Below are 26,518 nucleotides of genomic sequence, written 5' to 3' on the forward strand. Positions count from 1 at the left end.
ACAAAATTTTTTTTTAAAAAAGGAAATGGCAGCTAACTCTGGTTTGTGACAAAGCTTTCCCAGAAGCTGACCCCACTGACTTTCACTCACACCTTTTTAACCGGAATAGTGCCACCGGGCCACCCCCAGACTGCAAGGGCGGCTGGAAGAGCAAGTGGCTTAAATGGGCACATCGCGGATCTGTTCAAATTCAGGGAGCGTGGCAATTAGCCCGGTAACTGGCAGCATCTACTACTACCTCTAAGAGTTTGCTCTATCTTTGATTTCCTCAAAGATGGGGAGCTCGCTCTCCCCCAGGGAGGGCAGACAGCAGCAGGAACACCTGAGAGAAGGCAGCAGACTCCCAGGTGGGGACTCCGGGCCCATTAAGCTCTGCTCCCAGGGCAGACACTGAGCCTGGCAATTTCAGAGGCACGGGATTCTCAGCCTCTTGTCGAGAGTGCTCGATGCCGCTCATCAAACCGGACACATTCATTCTGTGCACGTCTGGTGACGATGCTTCCTGAGACGCAGCCACAGAGATTGTCTCCAAGACAAATCGCCACCTGACCACGCAGCAGCTCTCAGTTATCCCCGTGTAACCGGCCTGGCGGGGTGATAAACAGCCGGGATTGAAACGGGGCTTCTGCAAATTGAGCTCTGTGTGGCTGAAGGACTGCCATCACGTTAATTATATTCCAAAATTTTCCATTTGTCTTCCGCCTGCCGCTCCAGTTCCCCAGCAGACGTGTTTGTGTGCGTTTCCGAATGCACAATTCTGGCTCCCGCCTGGCTTCCTCTGCGCAGGGCTCCCCCCCCTCCCCCCACCATGTCTGGGGCCTCTGCCCGGTCCCCACGCGGGCTTGTCTGAAGGAGGTCCTTGCCTGGTGCAAACACCGCACTTTAGACACCTGTGGGTTTGACCGCTGTGGGGCCCCCACCCAAGGATGTTTGGACCTAAAAGCAAGGAAAGAACTCTGGCCTTGAAGACAGTTAGCATGTTATGCTAATCCTCCGTTAGCATATTACCTGCGTAATGGCTGGTCTATTTTTAAAGCCACCAAAAGGGATTAATTTCAGCCTGAAGTTCTTCAGCCACAGCAGGCTCTTTGATTTTGTGGTATTCCTAGAGAAGGGACTTCTTCATATGGAGAGGGACTGGGCTGGAGAAAGGCCATCTTCCTGGGCCCCTGGGGCAGGGAGATGACCGAACAGGGGTCGGAGCCTGGGGCAGAGAGGCAGGTCCCAGGGGCTGGCTCGGAAATTCCAGAAATTCGACTGCATTCCTTCTCTCTCCAGGCCTGCAGGCAAACAGAAACCCTCCAGGATGCTCGGAGAGCTCAGACAAGGGGACACCGATTCTGCGTGTCCTGGTCCTGTGCACAGTCCCCTGGCCTCTAACAGCGAGGGCAGTAACCACAGCAACGACACACACAGCACGCGTGCCACGTGCCCCAGGCTCAGAGGTCCGCTCCCGGGGGTGTGTCCCAGGCACTCAGTGTGGGTGGGCGTGTGAGCAGGGCCGATCGATGGCCCCCACATGCTCGCAGCAGCGAAAATGGGCCCAAGGAGTAAGCAGTTAACAGGAAAACCGGTGGGCCCCAGCAGTCGTTCCCCGGGTGGAGTGCCACGCAGTGCCAGCTTTTCAAAGAGGTTACGGACGAGTGGTTAGGAGCTTGCCTCCTTTTTGTCAAAACGACAACATCCATACGCACGCACAGCCGCAGTGGAAAAGTCTGGTAGGAGAGACAGCGATGTGGTAAGAGCTGTTCTCCTGCCGCTCTCCCTGCAGGCCCCGGGGCACCTGCACCTTTTGTCCACTCCCAGTCTCCACGATGCTCCCTACCCCTGTTCCTCAAGTTTGCTGTCCCTCTGCCTGGGGGCTCCCCCCTATACTCTCCAGGCTTATTCTTGCCCCCCTGCTAAAGGCAGAACCACCCTCAGGAAGCAGCCTGCTTCCTCCAGGCAGTGCTCCGTCCCCCTTGTCCCGGGATTTCATGCTCTTACCACCCACCGAGGGATGACACCCCTGTTTGTTCATTGTTGAAGGACTCTGTCCCTCCCAGGAAATGAGCTCCCTGAGAGCAGGGACCAGCATCCCCAGCACCTAGAACAACGCCTGGCCGTGGTGAGCGCTCACAGACGGGGTTCTTTCAAGGGCGCCGGAACATCTCAGTGTGGGAAGAAGAGGCTTCCCGACCAGTGACGCGGGGACACCTGGACAAACGCCAGCAAAACATTAAATTGGCCCCTCCCTCACACCCTCTAACAAATTACCTGAAAGCGATCAGTGACCTAAATGTAAGAGCAAAAAGTATAAAAGTCTTAAAAGAAAACACAGGGGTAAATCTCTCCAACCGTGGTCTGAGCCATGGATTCTTAGCTACCATCAGCAATCAAAGAACAAAATAGATAATTTGGACTTCATCAAGATTGAGAGGAAGATACCTCTGTGCTTTAAAAGATACCTTTTAAGAAAATAAAAAGACAATCCACGGAATGGGAGAAAATGTTTGCAAATCATATATCTGATAAGCGATTTGCATCTAGAACATATAAAGAACGGTTACAACTTGATAATAAAAAGACAGACTAATTTTTTAAAAATGGGCAAAGGATATGAAGACACGTTTCCCCAGAGAAGATACACAAATGGCCAACTAGCACACAGAAAGATGTCCGACCTCACAGCCACCAGGGAAACGCGAATCAGCACACACGAGGTGTGGCTATAGAATGGCAACAATCAAAAAGCTAGGTAACAGCAAGTGTGGGCAGGACGGACAGAAGTGGGAACGCCCACGTGCCGCTGGAATGGGGAATGGGGCGGTCCACGCGGGAAAGCCATTTGGCCGTTCTGAAAAGGTTAAACGTAGAGTTGCCACATGACTCAGCAATTCCAGTCTAGGTGCCCACCCCACGGAAAGGAGAACAGGTCCACCCAAAAGTGTGTACCTGAACGTGTGCGAATGGTCACTAGCAGCATTATTCAGAACAGCCGAACAGTGAAAGCGACCCAAATGCCCATCAGCGGATACACAGACCAGATGTGGTCTACCCAGACGATGGGACCGTGTCTGGCAATAAAGGGGACTGTCACACGCTGCAGCCCTGCACACGATGTGCTGGTGAAGAGGCCAGTGCGCACACGGGGGCCGGTCCCCGGTGCATGGGGGGTCCAGAGTGCGAGAGTTGGAAGCGAGAGAATGCAGACGAGTAGCTCCCCTGGGGTGGGGCTTTTGGAAGGTGAGAGCTAACGAATGTGTGTGATCGGGGCGATGGGATCGTTCTAAAATTGATTGTGGGCGTGGTGGCGCACCTGGAGACCACCATAAAGACCACTGGACTTTTGAAATAGGCACACTTTTCAGAGTGTGAGTTATATTTCAAAGGAGCTACCAAAAACATTCACTTATAGAGACAGCAATTTCCTTGGAAATAAAATTGATGGCGTGGGTCCTTCCTCAAAGACGCTGCGTGGAGAAGTGCGGGTGCTGAGGGAGGAAGTGACAAAAAATGTTGGCAGAAATTAATGAATCAGAAACCAAAAAAAAGCAATAGAATATGTTAAATCAATAGTTGATTCTCTTAAAATACATAAATACAATAGTCTGTCTCTGACCAATCTAATCAGTAGATTAATAGATTAAAGGAAAGAGATTAAACTGGACAAGACAGAGAGGGTTTTCAAAGCCTAGGAGGAAACCATGCACAACTTTATGCTGATAGGTTTGGAAATTCCCAATGAAGTGGATAATTTTCTGTCTAAGTACCCAAAATGATTAAAGCAGAAGTAGCTGATCCGGGATAAAAATGTCATTTATCATCTCTGCTCCCTAACACCAGAAATTCCAGCCAATTACATTTAATGAGAAATAAGTCAGTCCTGGCTGGTGCAGTTCAGTGGATTGAGTGCCAGCCTGCGAACCGAAGGGCCGCGGGTTCGATTCCCAGCCAGTGCCCATGCCTGGGTTGCAGGCCGGGTCCCCGGTTGGGGGTGTGCAGGAGGCAATTGATTGATGTCTCTCTCCCTCTCTTTCTCCTCTCTCTAAAAACAAATAAATAAAATCTTTAAAAAAGAAATTAGGTGGGTGTCCTCAGTGAGCAGACGTGTACCCCTACCTGCCGGGGAACAGCGGAAACCACTGGACTCGTGGGTCATTGAGGCGGGAGCCAGAAGAAAAAGAGGGCAGACCCCGGTCATGATGGGAAGGGAAGAGAAGGGAAGGCAAGCTGATGCCATTCAGCTAAGGAACCACGAGAAGAACGCACAAGACCCAATGCAGGAGAGCCCACAACTTGAGGGAGGAGCAGGGCTGGGACTAGGGGGAGGTGCACAGTTCAGGGGCGCCCCCCCCAGGGATGACTTCGCACTCACGTGGCTGTGAGAGGGAGCGCTCCCTTATGTGGGTGTATGTGTGAACTCGTGTGTCATGGGTGCATTTGCATCACACGAGGTGGGAGAGGGATCCGAGGGACGCTGCGGCCGCCCACGGAGGCTGACTTACAGGTCTCACCCCACCCCCGTCTGCACTGCTGAATTTTTGGTGAGGCCGTCTTATTTTGCACTTAAATTATTATATTGAAAACTGAGATGAGAAGAGGCACAGGCCCTGGAACGCTTTCACTAGGTCCATTTTATTGTTTCCATGATACTCTATTTTCTCGATTTTCTACCCTAAACATGCAGTTCATGTAAAACATAACAGTTTTACTTTTACAAACCAGAACAAGTCAATAAACGTTATGAAGAGTCAAGCCCACGAGCAGCGGCCGGTGGGCACAAACAGCCGGGCCGTTCCGAGAGGGATCGGCTGCTCCAGCCACTGTTTAAAATCACAAACAACATGAGTCACCATACAGAAGGTTATTTTTGTTCCTCTTAATTGGCTTGAAAAACTCCACGCAGGGTTGGGAGGCAGAACGCCGCAGGGTGCACCGCTCCCATCCTATCAACGAGAAAAAGCTGCGTGGTCTACAAAATGAGAATTTTTCCCAAGCTCACCAGAGAGCCAAGTTCACAGGAAATGGAGGGAGGTGATGTTCAGATCCCAGCCAGCCCCTATGAGGAGGGACAGGACCAGAGCTGGGTCACCTTTAGCAGAGTTCGGAGAAAAAGAGGTGGCCAAAAAGATGGAAGAAAACATTCTAATAAATTCTTAAAGGAATAGGGGACAGGTTGACCCCTGAGAGTTACTGGGAGCCCAGACCCAGTGGAGGCCACGCCCCTCCACGAGCTCTTTTCCTGGGCCCTCTCTTGGGCCGCCAGAGGGAGTGGCCCTTTCTTTGATACACAAACATGCAAAGCCATGCCCTGTCCCAGACACTCCTCTTTAAAACACACTTCAACTTGAACTTGAAAAAGAGAGCAAGTTAACCCCAAAATAAGCTGGAGGAAGGAAATATTTGAGGTAAGAGCAGGAATCAATAATACAGAAAACAGAAACATGGACCAAATCGATGAAATTTGTAAAAAATGGTACTTTGCAAAAATCAATACGATCAATAAAGCTCTAATTAGAACGATCAGAAAAACTAAGAAGACACAACCCCCCACCGTAAAGCCATGAAAGGGGGGAGGCGCTAAGACTCCCCCCCACCCCACATCACAGGGATAACAAGGGGCTGTCCTGAAGATTTTTGCAGACGAATTTCCGAACTGTAATAAAACGGACAAGGTCCCTGAAGGACACACTGCCCAAGCTCCCCAAAGGAGAGACAGACAGCTGTCCGTCCTGTCGGCCCACTAACAAACCGGACTTGCGTCAGACACCTTGTCACCATGGAGAAACCTCCAGGCCCGGTGCCTCCATCAGCCGTCTCTCAAACTACGAAGGAAGGAAAAACCCAACCTGGCAAACCTGTTCAGAAAATGGCGAGGGGCACAGCTCCCAGCCTGTTCGATGAGGTGCATGCAACCCGGGAACGAAGACACTGCAGACAGGAAGCTGCGGGCCAGTAGCCCCGCTGACGCTAACCAGCAAACCCACTGCCGCGTTTACAGAAAGGATAGCACTCGGGGACCACGCGTGTTTATCCCAGGGGTGCAGGTTGGTTTACTGTTTGAAAATCAATCCGTTTCATTCGCCACGTTCATAGAATGAAAGAGAAAAAAATTTTGAGGGTCTAAATCGATGCGGAAAAGGCAGTAACAAAATTCAGCATCCATAGGATTCGGTTTGAAAACTCTCACAGTTAGGGATAGACGGAAACTTCGTGAATCTGATGAAGGCCACGCAGGAGAAACCCTCCACTGGGCATCGCACCCTGCAGTGACATATCACCTGCAGTCCCCACAGCTCGGCGGAGAGGCCGGGCTGCCCACCCGGGACCTCTGCACAACACCGAACCGGAAGTCCTGCGCGGTGCGGCAAGGCAGGGAAGGGCGATGAAAGGCACAGGGAATGAGCAGACAGGCACAAACTCCCTCCATTCACAGACGATAGGGCCGTGTGTGTAGAAAACCCTGAGGAATCGGGAAGTAGCTACTGGCGCTAATAAATGGAGACTGCAAAGCCACAGCACAAAAGCGGACGTAAATATTAGTTTGGGTTTTACACATGAGCAGCAAACGGCTGCCAAATGAAAAATATTGTAACTTCATTTACAACAGCACCAGGAATCATAAAATTCCTAGGGATATATTCGCGCGAGATGCGTAAGGCCACTAACTAAAGACGATAAAGCTGCTGAGAAAAATTAAAGAAGTCCTGGAGAGAGAAACCGCATTCATGTGTTGGAAGGCTCAGTATTATTAAAATGCCGGTTCTCCCTCCCTTTACTCTGCAGATTTCATTTCTTCCCAGGCAGAGCCCCAGCAGGCTTTTAAAATAGAAATTGATAAAATGATTCTAACCCTTACACGGAATTGCAAAGGACCTAAAACGGATCTGCGGCAATAGGAATGTGCTATTGAGCTTTGTAAACGTGGTTATTGTACCTGAGGAACTGAATCTTTAGCGCAACTGCATTTCAATAAATTTGAACAGCCCCAGGCGCCCGGTGACTTACCAGGGCCTGGCACAGACCTGGACTGCCGGAAGCCACGTGGGAAAGGGGGAGCCTGCGCGCGGGGTTCGCTCTGCCTGAGAGCACCTCGCCCTGCGCAGTCACAGTAACGAAGACAGCACGGTGCTGGTGTGCGGACTGGCCTGCGGACGGACGAATAGACGAACGCCACCGAACTGAGTCCAGGAGTAAACCCACCGCGTTTGGTCCCCTGAGTTAGGCAAAGACCCCAAACCACTGAGTGGAGAAACAGCAAGTCTTTCCACACATGGCTGTAAAACCGGGGCTGTCCCGATGGGCAAACATGCATTTCAGCCCCACCTCCTCTCACCCACCAAATCATCGCCCGGGAATCAGAGAGCCACGGAACGAAGTTGCAGCTGTGGTTTTTACAAGAAATTACGGAGTACCTTTGTGTCTCGGGAATTGTTCCCAGGACCGGGCAGGGGCTTTAGGAAATCTCTGGGTGGCGATGTTCTTTCTATATCTCGACAGGGCGGTGTACACGTTTTTCAAACTCACCAAATGGTATGCTTAAGACTGAGGGTTTTGCTGCGTGGAAATTAGTCCCCCTGCCGCAGTGAGCAGAATGGTAGCTATTTAGTGACATGCACCGGAGGTCTCAGGAGGGAAACCTCCACGGGCCACGGTACCCAGCCTTCTTCCCCACAGGATGGGCGCGTGGGCTTGCGGGGGCTCTTCCTGCTCGGGGCAGGAGCTCCACCACAGCAGTCTTTGCTTTGCCGTCGCAGCGGGGGTTTCTGGACCAGTGCCAGGCGCACAGCAGGTGAGAGCACCTGAGACTCACAGCCAGTGTCACTGTGCTGTCCTTCTGGTCAACCACTGAACCATCCCCAGGCGATTCTCTGCCAGGCCCTGGACGAGGGGCCGGGCCCACCAATGGAGCAGACATCAGCTCTGCCCTCGGGAGTGCAGGTGAGATGTAAGCTCAGTAAGAAGCAAAGGGGGTGACTTTTCCTGATGGGGCCTGGAACAGGTGTGGGGATCGGGGAACGCAGCCAAGACCCCTCGGCTGGCCCCACTGGCCCGGGAGGCTTCCTAAGAGGAGGACTGTTTGGTCCCCGTCTTGGCATAGCACTAAGCACAGGGAGGGAGGCAGGAGAGTGAAGAGAACAGAGGCGGAGGGAACAGAGCTCCAGGCTGAGAGCTCAGGCGCAGCATCAGGAGGCCTTGACAATGGAGAAGGGGCCATGAAGGACACAAGGCAAGGATGACACCCGGGTCCCTGGCCTGGGGACAACATGGATGGAGCCACCACTCAGTGTGTGGAGAGTCCCCCAGGAGTCTTCGGGACCATGGTTGGCTATGTGGGACCCAAAGCAAGAGCAGGGGCCCTGCAGCCACTCAGGAAGGAGCCCTGGTCCTGCCCACACTCCCAGCCTCCAGCCTCACACTGGGCCCTACAGTGGGGATGGCTGGGGGCGGGGGGCATAGCTCCACACCTCCATCCCCAGACGCGGCAGGGGGCCAGGTCCTCATGAACCTCAGGACCAGCCGTCAGGGGCAGCCGGGAGGACGCTGTGCGCACAGACTTGCCAGCAGGCCAGGCAGTTGGGGCACCGGTTTTCAGCCCCGGTGAAGAACCAGTCATGGAGAAGCACACTGGTGGGAGCCCCGGGGGCAAGGCCTTCGAGGGTGGGAGGAGGGGGCCATGCGGCCCACAGGGGCCCACTGCACACAACCCACCAGAGCTATTGTGCCTTCCCAGCGCCTCACCTGCTGCCAAGATTTGAGGAAAATCTTAGAATTTTTCAAATCTCTGGTATGAACAGCAAAGGGAACCTGAAGGGGGGGGACCCCACTAGATATGAACACAAACTATAATCACTTTAAAAAGGGAGGTACTGGGAAGAATAAATGGATCAATAGATAATAGAAAAGTTGGCCCTATGAGGTAAGGTTTTCAAATGTGATGAAGAAAACACACACCACGTAGGAAGAGAAAGGAATCTCTATGAACTCAGGATATTTGTTAAAACATTTGGGACCGAGTCCATTTAGAGCCTCACCTCGTGCTCCGTGCCCACGTAATCCCAGAAATAAGTTTATGGATTCTAGAGGGACGACCTTAACTTTGAGGTAACGAAAGAAACCACGCAGGACGGGGTGGACATGTTTGCAGGGCTGCGTGGTCTCACCTCCTCGCAGACCAGCAGTTCCGAGCGCGAAAGCCGAGTTGGGTCCTGGAGCTAAAGGGTTTCCATGGTAACACCTGACCACCCTGCACCTCCCCGCGTCTCCCTGTGAGCAGTGGGATTTCTCAGAGGCTACGTGATGTGCTGACGTGCGAGCTTGAAGATTAAGTGCAGGAGCAGGTCTGAGACCACAGCTGTCTTCTATTGAGCCAGATAATTTAAAAAATGGCAAAAATGTTCTTAAAAAAGCCATTCTTCTAAATTTTTTTCTTTCGGGAAATAGTTTCCATTAAAATAGGGTATTTGTGTTAATATTAATGAGTTTATTTTTAATATTTTAAAACACCCTCCAGTTTAATGTGATTTTTTTTTAAGATTTATTTTTTTAAGATTTATTTTTATTTTTAGAGGGGAAGGGAAGAGAGGGAGAGAAACATCAATGTGTGTTTGCCTCTTATGCACCCCTTACTGGGGACCTGGCCCACAACCCAGGCATGTGCCCTGACTAGGAATGGAACAGGTGACCCTTTGGTTCGCAGCCCACGCTCAGTCCACTGACCGACACCAGCCAGGGCTAATGTATGATTATTGATAAAACCTACATAAGCCAAAGCTCTTTGGGGGTCCTCAATGATTTTCAAGTGTGAAGGGACTCGAGGACCCAAAGCTTGAGGACTGCTCTTGGCCTATGGGCACCTGGGCAAGGACTGTTTCCCCCCCCCCCACGGGTCCTCTGCACCCAGCACATCCACTTGTGCAAGAATCTGACAGTCTGCTGTGCACCTACTGTGTGCCGGAGGGCGCTGTTACAGATGCCGACACACCTGCGAGCAACAGGACAAACACACCAGCCTGCCTCGTCGCTGTCTAGCGCACAGTGCCGTGAGGCCCCTATTGGCCAGAGAAGTCGCCGGCATCGCAGCCCAACGCTGACCCACGAAAGCAGAAAGCTGGAAACACACAGCAACTGACACACAACAGGTTAGTATCTTTAATATACAACCAGCTCATACAAACGTATCAGACAGACCCCGGGAGATGAGTAAGAGCCGACAATGACGATCCAGAGGAGGAAACACAACTGCTTAACGCAGAAAGAGGTTGAACTGGGCTACAAATCAAAGACATGTGAACAAAAACACAATGCTATTTTTTCATTATCAAATTAGCAAAGATGGAGACAGCTGATGGTACTCAGTGCTGGCGAGACGGCAGAATGGGGCCACTCGTCCTTGCTGGTGGCAGTGTAAGTGGATACGTTTCGGAAAACCATTTTGTCAGTATGCCATCAGAGCCTCGGCGGTTTTCATACCCTTTCACTCAATAGTCCCACTTCCGGAACCTCTCCTAAGGGAACAACGGGACACAGAGAAAGCTTTATGCACAAAGCTGTTCATCCATTTCTAGCACGGAAGGATTAGGAACGGTGCAGCGAGTGACCATCGGCACTGCTGCCCACCTGCCTGACGGAGCAGTGCTGGCCACTTCAAAAGAAAATTAGTAATAACAAGGGGGAGGGGAAGCTGCGAGAAATCCCAAATGTTAAATTTTACTTTTCCTTCCTCTACTTGATGTTCCAGAATCTCAGTGTAGGTTTGCCGAAAGATCTAGCAGGCTGTTACTTGTTTACAGAGAGAGGTTAGTGAGGTTGAAGTGGGGAGCTGGCGCTCCTCCCGTCTCCACTGTGCCTGTGCTGTGCCAACCGCCACCATGCCAGGTGCCGGGTGCCAAGACCCTGAGGTGACACGGGAGATGGCGGCTCTGCTCACAGTGGGTGGTGGACCGGCACTGACTGTTGGCCTCCTCCCTATAGTGGTAGGCTTTAGCTGATGGCCCAGAGCCTGCTGTCTTTGTCCCCAGAGCACCCTGCTGTCATCTCGAAGCTTCTACCGCTTCTCAAGCAGAAGTGATCTCAGTCCCACAGCTCTGGCTGCTAGACAGACAGAGGGACCCCCGCAGGCGGCTCTCCCCACCCAAAGTCCCGCTCACGGTCAGTGGTTCCTGCCTGTCCCTCAGTCACAGGGTTTGCCCTCCCAAGTCCATGCCCACCTCTGCCCACTCTGTGCACTCTCCCACAGGCCTGTCAGGGTTGCAGTCACCCAGTGGGTGGTTCTGTCCCCCGTGATCAGAAGCGTGTGCATCAGGGAGCCTCACCTGCACCCCCACGAGACCCTCGTCATGACTCACTCATCACGTACTTACCTGGGGCCCAGGAAATGGGTCTTGCCTTCCACCAGAAGTCACTGAAATGCTTTAGGACATTAGTCAACCCCAAGGTCACACTCTGTATCGGACCAGGAAGCCACCCCTTCCTCAGAATCCCACCTCACTTCCCAGATGGGGATCACGCGGACCAGAAAGCAGTCACAACGTCAACACCATGGAGAACAAACCTGTCCCGCACATGCATTAACACTACTAACGGCCTGACCCATTGTAAAGCAATACAAGTTCTCTTAAATGGAAAGTATAACCCCAAGGTATGTACAAAGCAGCTCCCCTCCCCCACTTCCTTCTGCTTGACCCTGCCGTCACTGTGGCCTAGACCCAGGTCACATGGAGCTTGGGTCCCATCCTCTTTTGCTGGGCACTGGACGTCTTCTCCTGGAGCCAGTGGGCTCCCTGTGTGGCATTTCTTCCCTGTCCAATGTGGGGGCACCCTGCTCTCTCACCTGCTCCAGTTCCCACAGCTGCAGCAAGCGGCCAAGGTTGCAGGTGTCCCACAGCACCAGTCCCGAGCCCATACACACGTAAGCACCAAGTCACTACACTAAAGGAAGCTGTAGCAGCAGCCTGGGTTGGGCAGCACGGCCCACATTCAATGTCACGGGTGTGGGCGGCCCTGGTCTTGGCATGTGGGCAGCATGGCTGAAACACTGGGCCTGGAGCAAACACGGGATACTGAAGTGGACCCGGGGGTGGACAAAAGAGCCGAGCTCCCACCCTGTGCCCGCATTGGGCCTCCCACCCTAGCTGCGCTGGGCCACACAGACAGCTTCCAGGTGCCTGCTCCCCACTGCAGGCTTCCTTTTCCCCAGGTGCTGCTGTACCCTTCATCGGCAGTGGCCTCCACCTGGCACGCAGGCAGAGGGAAACTGAGCCCTAAGAGGAAGTGGTCTGAACAGCCGGACCAAGGCCCCACCCCTGGAAGGGTGGCTCTACTGTGTCCTCCCCACGTGCATGCTTAATGAGCACCACGGCCCCCTGACCAGCCGTGGCCGGAACCTGGGGGCCTGTCGCCTGTGTTCAGGCGGTTGTTCAGCAGGGCAATTGGGCTAACGGAGTTTACAATGAGAGGGTGGCAGTGACCCACGGACATCAGCAACCACTGGGTACCCTTGACCTTGCAAGGCAGCGGTTGCTTCAGGAACGTAGTCACTTTTCCCAGCATCATCAAAACTCTTAGGAAGGATGGATGGGCCCCAGGACCCAACCTCTGGGTAACCCAAGACATGTCTCTGGATGGGTGCAGAAGCTGTCCTTCTGCAGTCAAGCAGAACAGGGGCGGATGCGCCTGGGCAAGACACCCCAGCTGCCCCCATTGTCCAGGCAGCTGCGTAAATGCAGCTCACTGGGCATTCAACTGCGGCGGGAGCATCCCCAGCCAAAGGACTTGGCCAAGACTCACTGGGGAAGTGAATGCCAGGCGCCCCTCCCCCCCCCACCATAGGAAGCGATGCCGCCCACCACTGAGAGGTATGGCTTTGTCCCTCAGACTTCGGACTTGAGTGTCAGTCTGCACTGTCACTAGGATGGAGGTAGTCCGCAGCTCTCTTCCTTTACAAATGCCACCGAGGCCCTGCCTGGGGCGACCAGAGGCCAATCCTGCCTTGCCTCCAGTGCTTACGGACACATCCCAGAGGACGTGGCCCTCCGGCTGTCAGAACCCAAGTTTTCTTGAGCGAAGGCTGGACGGCTGACGGACAGCCCAAGCAGGGGACGCAGCATGCTACATGGGGGCTCTGGAGACCTACAGATGCTGTGGGTGGCTGAGGGGCTGAGGTGAAGGCCACTTGTCACCTGAATGGAGAAGAGAACAAGTCTCAAGCCAGACGAGGCCCACCACCCAGTGACATGGGACAGCGGAAGGGTAACCACGCCCGAGCGGCCAGGGGCGATCCCCACTGGAGGCCAAGCCCTCGGCCGGCAGAGGGCCGCAGGCATGGTGTGCACGGACAGGCTGCTCTGGCCGCTTCCTGGAGCTGCCCAGTTGTCCACAGTCAGTCACCTTCTCTAGCAGGCAAGTTCCAGATTCCTAGAACTCCGGGCGCCATCAGAACACAGGCAGCTGGAGCCAGGCATTCACGCAGGTGCCTCTGCCAGGTCTCTCCCTTTACCTGCATTTTGGCCTTTCCCAGTGGCAATGAGGCCCACTGACTGCGTACTCCGGTGTGGACTGGAGCGTGCCCCCAGATATGAGAGCACTACATCCTACAGCAACTGCTCGGCCACTGAAAGCAAGGACAGGACCCCCGCCTGCCACACTGGGCCCTGGCTGGACTGGTGACCTCTCACAGGTGGGAGGCCAGACTCCCTTCTTCAGGTCCCCACATCAAGCCACCAGACAGCCAACGTGCTCATCAGCGAGCTCATCAGAGAGAACAGGGCAGCCAGGTGGGGCGCTGCCCTGGGGGTCTGCAGAGGGCAGAAGAGGAGCGTCTAGGAACCATGTCAGGCCCAGAGGGGGAGCCTTAACGGTCCGAAGCATGTTGTGGGGTTGACGTGACCGAGTAGCAGAGCTGTGGTCACCAGGGGAGCAGCGGCTGCAAGCATGACGGGGGAACATGCACAGGGGCGCAGGTACAGAGCTGGCACGGGAACACCAGGAAGCAAGGTGGGTGACTGGGTGCCCAAGAGTATGAAGATCTCCTTTTGGAACACTTCTGGAGAGGCAGGAAGGGGTGTCTCAAACAAGAAGGATGCTGTGGTGGGGGCTTTTCTTCTATGCAGCAAAAGGGGTTGTGACCTGGTAGTTGCAGAGGCGACCAGGGTGGTGGCCGGTTCTTAAAGGTTCCGAGCTCGGGTGGGCAGGGTGGGGGCGGGATTAGTCCCGTTGGAGGCTGGGTGCACAGGGCAGGGGCCTGTGCCTGTGGCGGCCAGCTGGCGGCACAGCATCTGCCGCTCCCGCACAGCTCGATTGGAGGCAGAAGTCTTCCTGATTTGGGCCCGACGGGCGTGCCGCAGCGGGGACTTGTAGGTTCTCCGCAATTCCGCCAAGAACCCCTGATAGTTGTTTCGCAAGGGGCTGTCAGGTTGCATGTGGGGGATCGCCCACTTCTCTGCCTCCCCAGTCAGCCGGGACACAAGGAAGGCCACGCGCTCGGCCTCACCTGGGAAGCGGGAGGCCTGGAAGATCATGAACCTGTCCATCTGCATCAAGAACCCTGCTAGCTGGCCCGGGTCCCCGGAAAAAGGCTCAGGCAGAGAGGTCGGAGGCGTGGTCATTGGCCGGGTCCCATTCGAGGTAATGGCTGAGATGGGCGGGGTGATCTGCAGCGCACCCGGAATCCGAGCCCTGGTGCGTAACAAGGTCAGCTCTGCCATCACGCTCTCCAACATGTTGGTGAGGTTGGCCTTCTCCGCTCTCAGCGTAGAGGCCTCCCGCCTGAGCGCGGAGTTGGTGAGGCGCAGGGAGGTCAAGGTGTCAATGACATCATCCATTTGGGTATTGGTAGAGGCTGCGGAGGCTGGCGTTTCAGCTTTTGATGTCTGGGGTTGGACCATATTGGCAGAAGTGAGCCAAAGGATGAACTGATGGATGGGAAAAGGGGGTTTGGGTAGCCCGGAACCTGAGGATCGGTGATGCTAAAATTAGGTAGACCCAGGCAGGAGTGAGGGAACAGGCAGGGTTCAAGACTCGGAGTGAAGGCAGGGTGGACACGCCAAGAGATGGGCGCAGCCGCCGCCAGGCAGGTGGTGCAGGCCTTGGGGATCCCCGATTCCGGATCGGCTCCTTTATCGCGGACCTCACAAGGCCAAGACAGGCAGCACAGGAGGTTGGACTTGTTCTGGGGCCTGAAGGATGAAAAAACGTTTTTAAAAGGTTTCTTTCGATTGGAGAAAACGGGGTCGAAGTAGGGGAGGCGGCGCGGGAGGGGCAAGAGCTGAGGGGGGGGCGGGAGCCGGGCCCGAAGCCCCCTCGCAGCGCGAAGCCTCCTCCCGGGGTGCGGTCCGCGCCCACCTGGGGCACAACAAAGGGCGGACGCACCTGCGGCGGCGCCGGGCCTGGGACTGGCGGCGGACGCGTACCTGGGTCTCCGCGGCTTCCTCCGCGGCTCCGGGTGCCCCGCAGGCCGCAGCCAAGATGGCACGATCTGAGGATGCAGGCAGGCCGATGAGTCACGGCGCCCGTCCGCCGGAACTGCTTCCCGGTCAGGTCAGGCCAGGGAGGCCGCGGCGGCGGGAGGAGGGCGGCCTCGGGCGGGAGCGCGAGCGGTACCGGGGTCGTAGTGGAGGGCGGGTCGCAGCGTGACCTCGGTGCGGGCAGGGTCGGTGCAGAGCAAATGGCCGTGGCAGCGGTGGCGGAGGCTAATGGGCCTTGCGCAGGCCCCACTAGTTGCCATGGAGACCGCCCGCTCGCGCGCGGCCGAGGCCACGCCCCGGAAGTGGCGGGAGCAGCCCCGCCCCAAAGCCGCACAGCCCCGCCTCCCGGGGGCCAACTCTCCTGAGCAGCCAATCAGTGGTGACTGTGGTTACTGTTACTTTGTTACAGTGGGTGCTTTTTTTCATTTCTCTAATTCTCCCCAAACTGCGTGCAAAGCCCTTCTTGTATTTGTTGTAATTATTTTTTTTAGCGAAGCTTGCTTTTTACATTGTGACCTGAATACAAATTCAATGTAGTGTTTATTGTAGCAAGTTTTGATGTCAGAGAAGTCTAAAAGAAATCCTTCATATCACCCAGCATTCCTCCGCCTGGAAAGGACACATAGTAATATTTCTGCTGTTCCATCCAGTCGTTTGTTAATTATATAAATTTTTGTACCTTCTGAGCTGTTTTCACTCTTAAAAACACACTGAATTTTGAGCATTCCCCCCTTAAAGATATTTCAAAAGCCTGATTTTCAAATATTGCCTAGTGTTCCACTGAAATCGTGTGCCGTGGTGTATTTAACCACCCCCCTTTTGATGGGTCTCTATCTTATTTTCTATGCAGAAGTTTTATAAACCACACTTGTCTATAAATTCCAACCCCTTTCTCTGCTACATTCTCCAGGGTGAACTCCAAGGGGTAACATTACTGGGCCAGAGTATTAACCGTTTGACTCAGGACCTGGATGCCTTCCTGCTTGACCTTGCTGAGCTGCTTCTCAACGGTCAGTTCCAGGCCTGGGCTTGGCGGGAGAGACAAGACCCCCACCATGACAGTCTTCTGTGCACACAGCCCTCAAGGAGGTGCTGACCCCTGGCCCCACCTGTACTCACTCCTCAGACAGGCCTGGGACAGCGGCAGCTTCACCCAGGCCTTTACTGTTTTTGCTTCTATAAGATGGGACATGAGGGTGTGAATACTTGGGGGAGACAGTCTAGCTATCCCCGCAACTGTGTGCACCCCAGTGTGCCAAAGGAGGCACTTTTTTGTGACCAGCTGAAAACTCCTGGAGCATAAAGCAAGAGCGGAAAGAAAGGAGACGGTGTTTCTTTAAACTGCCTCCACGAAATCTCCCAAGTCAGGTGCCAGCAGGACCTGCGGTACTGTCGGCTGAGGTCAATGACTGTAGAAATTGACCTGGACCCCTCTACCCCTCCCACTGCTTCCGAGCCCACACAGGATCCCCCGTCCACCGCCGTGAGCCACCCCTGGGTCTGTCTGCCCTCAGTGCCAGGGTTGCGCCTCCCCAGGTCCCTGGACCCGTGCCCATTGCTGAAGTACCTGCTGCAGTTCAGGTGTGGTTGGCACTGGGTCTTGAATTTGCTGGTGCACGGAGTATGAGGTGCACCGTGATTTCAGAAATGATAAAAAATGAATTTGAAAAAACATATAATTTCTTTGTATTTCACTTTATTTTATTTTAAATAGGATAGAAATAGAGCAAAATAGCCCTAGCTGGTGTGGCTCAGTGCAAACCAATGGGTTGCCGGTTCGATTCCCAGTCAGGGCACATGCCTGGGTTGTGGGCCAGGTCCCCAGTAGAGGTACATGAGAGGCAACCACACATTGATGTTTCTCTCCCTCTCTTTCTCCTTCCCTTCCCCTCTCTAAAAATAAATAAATAAAATATTTTTTTAAATAGAGCAAAATAAAAATTAACAGACGTTTAAATTAAAAAAGCAGCAGACTATTTGGCCTTTGATCCCGATCGGTGATGCAATGAAGCTCCCCTCTCTGCTGCAAATGCAAGACAATGATAAACTGCAAGGAAAAGACCTGGCTGGGTGCAAACACCAGATAACTCCACTGTGGCCCAGAAACACAAGCTGCTGAGTATTGACAAAGCTGTGGGCCTATTGGCCCACGTGTCCCGACACAAAACGGGGTATGAGGCTGCGAACAGAGCCAGACTGTATATGTGAAACCAGGGGAGAGAGAGATCACCCCTACATCAGAAAGGAGTCTGAAAAATCTACTTCCACATTTCATGAGGCAACAGCTTCTGGGAGGTGTGGCCCTGTGACAAGGGAGAGCCCATACAGTCTCCTGAATCTCACGTCCCTTGGCTTGACAGGTAGACCCCAAAGGGCAGGAAGTGCGACCCACTACTGCCAATATAAAACGTGTTCTGTACTGAGAACCAGGCATCACTGGTACAGCCCCAAACTACCAGAAGGGGTTGCGAGTGAGTACACAGAGAGAGAAAGAATGTGAAAGACGGTCTTTTACCCAAAAATGAGCCTAAAAATAAAAACTTTGGAGCCAAGGAAGACATCTAATGCTAAGAATAATAGCCATCAAAATCAATAATTATAATATCAATTAACTCCAGATGAAGTTAAAATCATACAACAGCCTGCGAATGAATAGACCTGAAAGCAAGCATATTTAGGATCTTCCATGAGAATAATGAAATAAGTAACATTTGTGAAAAGCATAGACATGGGATTGGGGGCGGGGGAGGCAGACATGTAACCAGATGAGGTGGCCATGAAAAAGTACCTTTTAAAAGGAAATCTAGTAACCTTCCATTTCCAGGAAGGTAGAGTAGGTGCATTCTTCCCTATTCTTTCAGCAACGCCCACCTGAAAACAACTTTTCAAAAAGACTCTGAAAGGCTGAGAGAAAAGGGAAGACTGGGTGGGTTGCTCAGGACCCAAAGAATGACATGGTGGTGAGTAACTTTAGTATTCTTTTGCATCATATATCTCAGACTTAATGGCAAAGAAGCCGGCAACCTAAGGCAGACAAGAAAGGACTCCCCAGAAGCCTGCTCTCTCGAGCCAAAGAACCAGGAAAGGAGCAGCCTAACAAGACAGGAAACATTCAGACAATACTCACTCTATTCCAGCCGAACGCTGCAGAAAAACGGGCGGCCCGCCACCACTCAGGCCGGCAAACGCCCAGAGGGAGGCCTAGATGTACACCCTTGCCAAGCTGGGTGTCACAAATGCCCTTTCAAATGCCAAGGGCAAATGAGGTGCCACAGCTGTAGCCCCTGGTGGGGTGGGTATGAGAGAAGGCCAAAAACCTCCCAAATTTGATTAAATACATTGATCTGCACATCTGAGCAGCTCAACAAACTCCAAGTAAGGTAAACTCAAGCACATGGATGCATCATAAGCAAAAATCTCTAAAGTCAAAGACAGACAGTCTTGAAAGCAGCAAGTGATCATGTGTAAAGTGTCATCAATAGACGTAATAGCTGGTTTCTCATCAGAAACCAAGGACTTCGGAGGCAGTGGGAGGACAGTTTCAACATATGGAAAGAAAAAGACTGTCAACCAAGGGTTCTATAGCCAGTGAAACTATCTTGCAAAAAAAAAAAAAAAAGAAAGAAAGAAAACATAGGACATTCCCAGGTAAATAAAATTGTAGAGCATTCATCACTAGCAGAGCAGCCTCACAAAAAATAATAAAGAAAGCTTTTTCAGGTGAAATGAAAGGGCATTAGGCAGAAACTGGAATTCATACAAAGAATAAAAAGCATCAGTAAAGGTACGAACATAGGTAAATATAAAAGACAGTATAAATGTGTTTTTGTCTGTAACTCTGTTTTCTCCTGTCTTATTTAAAAGACAGCTGCAAAAAGCAATAATTATAAATCTACGTTGATGAGCATACAATATGCAAAAATGTGATTTGCATGATAATAGCTCAAATGAGGTGGGGAGGAGATGGGGCTATTTGAGATAAAAGTCTTCTAAACTATTGAAATAAGTTGATGTTAATCCAAACTAGGTTTTTATAAGTTAAGATGTCAGTTGTAATCCTCAGGGCAACTGTTAGGAGTATTAACTAAAAAAATTTGTTAAAGAAATGACAAAGGAATTGAAGTGGCACACTGGAAAATATCTATTTCACGTGAAAAAGGCAGTAATAGAAGAATAGAGGAGGAAAAAATAGGACATACAGAAGACAGATAATGAAATGGCAGGTGTAAATCCTACCTCCTTAGCAACACGTTCAGTGTAAATGGATCGAACACTCCAGTTAAAAGGTTGAGATTGGCTAAATGGATTTTTTAAATGACCCAAGTCAATACTGTATACGAGACATACTCTAGTTTTAAAGACACGAATGAGTTGCAAGTAAATGAATGGAAAATGGTATGCCATTCAAAGTAACCAAAAGAGAACTGGAGTACTATCGGACAAAACAGACTTTAAGACAAAAAATGTTACTGGAGAAAAAGGACGTTTGGTAATGGTAAAAGCATCAGTCCGTGGAGACGACAAGTATGAACATACTGTGGTCGTGCACCACGTGACTTACTGTAGTGCTTCAGAACGGGTAGAGGGACAAATGCATAGATGGATGGAACGGCCTGGAAATAGACCCGTATAAATATGCCAGACTCGTTTGTGACAAACAGTCAAAAGTAATCCAATGGAGGAAAGAGAGCCTTTGCAACAAATGGTGATGGAGCATTGAATATCCATTGGTTAAAAAAAATGCACACCTCAATCTAAACCTCATATCTTCTATGAAAATTATCTCAAAGTGGGTCACAGGCTTAGATGTAAAACATAAAACTATTAAAAACAGGTTTAACATAAAACTACACAATAGTAAAACATAAAACTATATGGAGATTACTAGTTATGTTTTACATTATGTTATATATGGGGGGGGTCTGAAATCTTTGTGATGTAGGGCTAGGCAAAGAATTCTTAGATTTGACACCAAAAGCATGATCCATATAAGGAAAAATTGATACACTGGACGGGCCTGATAGATCTTAAAGTTTTTGCTCTTTGAGGGACCCTATTGAGAAGATGAAAATACGAGCTAGAAATGGAGGAAAATATTTACAAACCACATATCCTACAAAGGAGGAGCATCTAGAACATTGACAGAACTCTCCAAATACAGTAAGTAAAACAACAAGCAACCCAACTAGAAAATGGGCCAAAGACATGAACAGACATCTCACCCAAGAGAACATACGGGGTGGGCAAAGGTAGGTTCACCATTGTGAGTAGGTGGAACACAATTTATTCTTGGATTTTGTTGGGTAAATATTGTGTTATTTTCCACATGAACAACTGTAAACCTACTTCTGCCCTGCCCCGGACAGATGGCAAAGAAGCACGTGAAAAAGTGTTTACTGTCATCAGCCATCAGGGACGTGGAAATTGAAACTACAATGAGACAGCAGTGCACACACATCAGGGTGGCCAAAATCAAACCAGCGACTTCCAGTTGCGGTGGCGGCCCAGGTAAACACGGCTTGTCTCCTCGCACAAGCACATCAAAATCACAACTAAACTGCAGAACAACCATCACTCAGAACCACCAGAAATTGAGTTGAATGGAAGTCTGACAACCATGGGATTAAAGAAACCACATCCATCCTTTAAGACTGGGAGGAGGGGCGGAGATGCTGCATGGGCTGGTCCCACACCCTTGTGTGGTGGATAAAAACTGGGGAGTGAGGAAGCAAAAAGGCCCACTCTAAGACACATCATAATTAAAACGCCACAACTTAAAGATAAAGAGAGAATCTTAAAAGCAATAAGAGAAAAGCAGTTAGTTACCTACAGGGGAGTCCCCATAAGACTGTCAGCTGATTTCTCAATAGAAACTTTGCAGGCCGGAAGGGACTGGCAAGACATATTCAAAGTCATGAGAAGCAGGGACCTACAGCCAAGACTGCTCTACCCAGCAAAGCTTTCATTTAGAATTGAAAGGCAGATAAAGAGCTTCCCAGGCAAGGAAAAACTGAAGGAGTTCATCATCACCAAACCATTATTATATGAAATGTTAAAGGGACTTGTTTAAGAAAAAGAAGATCAAAACTATGGACAACAAATTGGCAATACATACCTATCTATCAACAATTGAACCTAAAAAACAAACTAAGCAAACAAGAAGAACAGACAGAATCATGGATACGGAGAGTGTTTTGATGGCTGCCATATGGGAGAGTAGCCTGGGGGATGGGTGAAGAGGTGAGGGCAGTGAGAAGTACAAATAGGGAGTCACAGAACAGCCACGGGGAGGTAAAGTACAGTATAGGACATGGAGCAACCAAAGAACTCATAACTCATGGACGTGAACAATGGCAGGGGGACTGCCTGAGGGAGTGGGGGGTGCTGGGTAGAGGGTGGCAAAGGGGGGAAATTGGGACAACTGTAATAACATAATCAATAAAATATAATTTAAAGAAACAGTGACACCACCAGTGAGGATACAGAAAACCAGATGCATCGCCGGTGGGAATGTAGAATGGCACAGCCACTCCGGAAAACAGTTTGGCAGGTTCTCTAAAAACTAGGTTTGCCATGGTCATTCAACTCAACAATTGCATTTGTCCCAAAGAAGTGAAGACTCAGGGGCACTGGGGTGGAGGAGCAGTGTGTGTGGCTTGGGGAGGGCAATGGGCCGCTCCTACGCCTTGGCTGTGGCAAAGTCGGCACCCTGGTTGGGGTGGTTTCAGAGATGCAACCATTGGGGGAAACTGAGCACAGGGCCCAGCGGTCCATCTACATTGTCCCACACAGCTGCCTGTGAAGTGGCTTGGGAGAGATGGCATCGCTGAGATGGAGTTCGAGAGACCTTTTCATGACGTTGAGTGGCTGTCAGGCCGGCTACAGCTGCGATTCTGGAGTCCGGGGAGAGGCCCATTGGAAAGTCACGAATAGGAAGGTGGTGTTCAAAGATCGGAAGAGAGTGTACCAGAAAGGAGAAGGTCAAGAACTGTGCGGACACCGTTAAAGGTCTAGTAGGGGGAGGAACCTGCTGAGGAGCAGTCAGAAGGGCAGAAGGAAACCACGGAGCCCCGGAAGCTGAGGACTGGCTTCAGGGAAGGCAGTGGACATGCGGCAGGCTCACCATCCAAACTGGGATGCCTCTGAGAGCAAACCAAGTGGCTAAAGATGATTAAAGCAGCTCATTCTCTGGGGCATCATCTGCGGCCAGCAAATTGGTTTATGATGCTAGTGGACCCATAGCGATGGCCATGTGGCTGATACTTTACGGAAGAATACTTTTTTTCTTCAATATGGTCTTATTATTCTCCATTTTATAAGAAAATCACTTGTGATCTTATTCCAAGTTGCATTCTCTGGTTATCAACTTGGATCTGTTGACATTTTCTTTTTAAAAAAAAAAAAAGATTTTATTTAGTTTATTTTTAGAGAGAGGGGAAGGGAAGGAGAAAGAGAGGGACAAAAACATCAACGTGTGGCTGCCTCTCATGCACCCCCTACTGGGGACCTGGCCCGCAACCCAGGCGTTGCCCTGACTGGGAATCAAACCAGTGAACCCTCGGTTCTCAGGCCAGTGTTCAATCCACTGAGCCACACCAGCCAGGGAAAATCTGTTGACATCTTCAATTAATTCTTCTTTGTAAACTAAATTTTAATTGAGAGATTCTCTTCATCTAGGGACAAAGGAACCACTCAGAAAAACCTGGTAAATGGAAGGTTTTCTCAATTCTATTTTTTTTTTGTATTGAAATACATAACTATTCCAGCTCCAATATCTCCACAGGTTCAGTCAATTTGGGTACCACTCTTCGACAAATACTTTTATAAACAAAAACTTATCCCCCTCAAAATGTATCATTGTTTGGAATGTTTCATCAAATTCAGGTGCTGAAGAATTGTGGGCTTTCTGCATTCCTTTCCGTTCCAATACAGAATATAAATTTTACCTCATTAAAACTAGGAATCTCATCCAAGCGCTCTTCCCACATGTTGAGATGTTCCAAAAGCAATCATGGAATTTGAGCTTCAGGCCTCAAACGCCATTGGAGCTCTCTGCATTTAATTTCTCCGGCTCCTCCCCGGCTTTTGTAGGGATGGATTTCAGCACATCCCCATTGGCAAGGATGGTCTCTGATAATTACAGCTCACTGAAGCTTCAAAGCCCAAGATTCTTGGCACTCACTTGACAAATACGTTGATTAAAGGTTTCCAACAGACTTTGAACACAATGCAACAAAAATGTAGAGGACTCCTTTACAAAAGTTCAGACCGCCTCCAGGGCCCTGGGTAGATAGATGTGCACAGTAGGTCTTCAAGGGCCCAAGACTGGCGGGTCCAATGAATGACTACGGCAAAGACCGAAAGGATGCACCAGGCGCCTGAGGTCTGCTTTTGTGTCCAACACTCGCTTTGTCCCCAAAACGTCTGCAGCCTCCTTTCTCCAACTGCGTGCAAATAAAAGTGTTTTAAACATGGACAACAGCGGCTTCTCCTTTGCTTGATTAGATTCTGTGGATTATGCAGATGCCAGCCTGAAGGGCGGGTTCCGTGCCGCCAAGCCCACGTGCATCTTCTCCGCCTGTTTGTTAGTTTAGTGAAGATGTCGCTTTTTACTAGGACACTGTAGTGAACTGTCCCTTCCTGAACGCTCTTCATGTACCTGGGGCCCAGCACGCCCTCTGTTTTGTGCCTGGGCCCGCACCGATACCCACCCTCCCGGAAAGTAATTCGGCATAGACTGAGAACGGTGAAGATGGGCGGGCCAGGTCCTCCCTCACTTTCAGGGGCAGAGCCGGGACCCCTGGGCAAGACTGCCCACGGAGGCTCTGTCCCCATAGCAAAACCTGGGCAGCCACACAGACACTGCCGAAGGAGGCAGGAGAAATCGAATGGAAGGGCATGGGGCAGTCATTCTCAAACGTTGGTGAACGTCCGAACCAGCTGGAGAGGCTGACCCCACCCCCTCCCCATACCCAGAGTTCCTGATTCACATCACAGGTCTGGGCTGGACCAAAGAATTTGCACTTCTAACAAGGAGGTCTCGGGACTCCGATGCTGCTGGTCTGGGGACCCCACTTTGAGAGCCACACCTGCGGGACGGTGAAAATCACTGAGCTACCCCCAACGTGAGGAGTGAGAGCAGTCTTGGTACAGGCTGCATCCTCTCGCTACATGAGCTCAGTCCCAGGGGAGACGAACGGTCTGCACAGAGGTGCGAACTGTGGAGAGAAACGCAAGGCAATCCTCGCCACGTGTTTCAGGCTGCCCCCCCCCACCACCACCCTGGCAGCGAGAGGGCTCGTTGCAATGAAGAGGCACCGCTAGTCTTCTAGACCAGGCTTTTTGGCAGCAGGGACCGGTTTCGTGGAAGACAATTTTTCCACGGATGTGGGGTGGGAGGGGATGGTTTGGGGATGATTAAGGCACATCGCATTCAAACTCACCTCCTGCTGTGCGGCCGGGTTCCTAAGGGGCCCTGACCGGTACTGGTCTGCAGCCTGGAGGTTGGGGACCCCTGCTCAAGGCCACAGGCACCAGAGCAGTTCTCGACCTGGTGGGAATCACACAGCTGTGTCCCTTAGCAGCTGTTGAACCAGTACACACTGGTGTTGAGTGTGCTGCCCTCGTCCCCACTGTATCTTAGAGTTTTTAGAAATATGAGAGACTGGTTACTGCGAGAACACTGGACGAGGGGGATCGGATGGGAGACAGCAGGAACAGGCACCTTTGCAACTTCTATGCTCCTGGGTGAGACCAGTTCCCCCCCCCCCTTTGCTTCTAGATCCTTCTACTGAGGTCCTTCCCCTGCTCCAGGTCCTCATTCTGGCCTTTCTACCACCTGCCTCTTCATCCGGTTTTCCTTTCCCAGGGGAGGAGTCGCGTGGGCACGCAAGTAATGTTACTTCCCCATCTTGTTAAACATCTCACAAAGGGGGAGCCCTCCTGCTACTGCCCACACCCAAAGCCTGTTGACTTTGGGAGACACAGTTCAGTCTGCAACAGGGCGGTGGGTCACTAGCTGAGAGGGATGGACAGGCGAGTGGGGGTGGGGACGAGGTGTGGGGTTGGTGTCAGAGTATCAGGGCTGCAGTGAGGGGGCGGGGCTGCTGGGGAGTGTCAGGGGCCCTGCTATCGTCCCCCTTGGTTACATGCCTGCATTTATTTTGTTCTCTTCCTGACACCTTCAGGTACCTGCTCGGCCCATCCACTCTCACCGGTCTCCTCGCAGAGTTATGGCAGAGGGGAGAAGGCAACACCACAGTTTCACCATGCGGCATAAAGAACAGGATTTACTGGGCAAACTCACAAGGCTCCGGCCAGTAGGAAAAGACCCCAGTACCTGGTGCTCTCAGAAGTCCACCCGGGCTCTGCCAGCCCTGTTCAGATCTCAGAGAGGCCTGTCCCTCTCCTGCATCCCCACCTTCCTGTCGTCAAACACGAGAAACCAGCGTAGCTGCAGGGAACACCCTCAGGGCTGAGGTGACAAGCAGCCCAAGCAAATGCAGGCTGCACAGCGACTGGCCCAGGAAGGCCAGCTGCCAGACTCGGGGGTCAAGTGAGGCGTTGGCTTTGTGCTGCCAGCAGAAGAGGAGCCCCTGCTCCCAGAACAATGCCAATGTCCAGTCACTTACCTGACAACCCTGTTGGTCCCTCCACAGGAGATTAGCATTGGAGGCTATGAATCGCCCTCTAAATAGTGCTTTAGCTGCATCCCTCCAGTTTTGATATTTAGTTTTATTTTCATTTAATTATTTTCTAATGGTTTGATCTTTGACTCATGAATTGCGTGGAAGTAGATTCTGTATTTTCAGCCCTGGATTTTTCTAATTATCTAGAGATTATTTATTCAAACTTAAAAGCATCGTGGTCAGAGAACGTTCCAGTGTGTGGTCCATTTACATAAATGCCCGTGTGTGTTTGAAAGAATTTGTATTCTGCAGTTGTCGGGTGTTGGTTTCTACACATGTCCTTCAATTACTGAGAGAGGCATCGTAAAAGTTTCCAGTTGGAGTGGGTTCATCTCTGTGTTAGTCTGTCAAATTTTGTTTCATATGTTTTGTTGCTCTATTATT

General features: G+C 51.4%; 2 protein-coding genes across 3 annotated transcripts in view; one reads left to right on the plus strand and one right to left on the minus strand.

Moving 5' to 3' along the window:
• The first annotated feature begins 378 nt into the window (after positions 1-378).
• Positions 379-26,518, plus strand: part of ARHGAP8 (Rho GTPase activating protein 8) — a 181,173-nt gene continuing 155,033 nt past the window's right edge. Inside the window, exon 1 of the mRNA XM_053919680.1 lies at positions 379-385. The gene's annotated coding sequence lies outside the window, so the exon portion shown is untranslated. The remainder of the gene's footprint in view (positions 386-26,518) is intronic.
• Positions 10,309-15,715, minus strand: RTL6 (retrotransposon Gag like 6). Of its 2 annotated transcripts, none has more exons than XM_024579480.4 (2): positions 15,393-15,715; positions 10,309-15,158 (listed from the first exon to the last, which is right to left on the minus strand). In XM_024579480.4, exon 2 carries the CDS (start codon positions 14,865-14,867, stop codon positions 14,148-14,150), a length of 720 nt encoding a protein of 239 aa, XP_024435248.2. In that variant the 5' UTR covers positions 14,868-15,158; positions 15,393-15,715; the 3' UTR covers positions 10,309-14,147. The 2 variants fall into 2 exon arrangements, with proteins under 2 accessions (XP_024435248.2, XP_053775660.1); XM_053919685.2 differs by having other exon boundaries at positions 15,352-15,715.

Source organism: Desmodus rotundus, chromosome 3 (genome assembly GCF_022682495.2).
Source record: "Desmodus rotundus isolate HL8 chromosome 3, HLdesRot8A.1, whole genome shotgun sequence".
NCBI classification, from domain to species: Eukaryota; Metazoa; Chordata; class Mammalia; order Chiroptera; family Phyllostomidae; genus Desmodus; species Desmodus rotundus.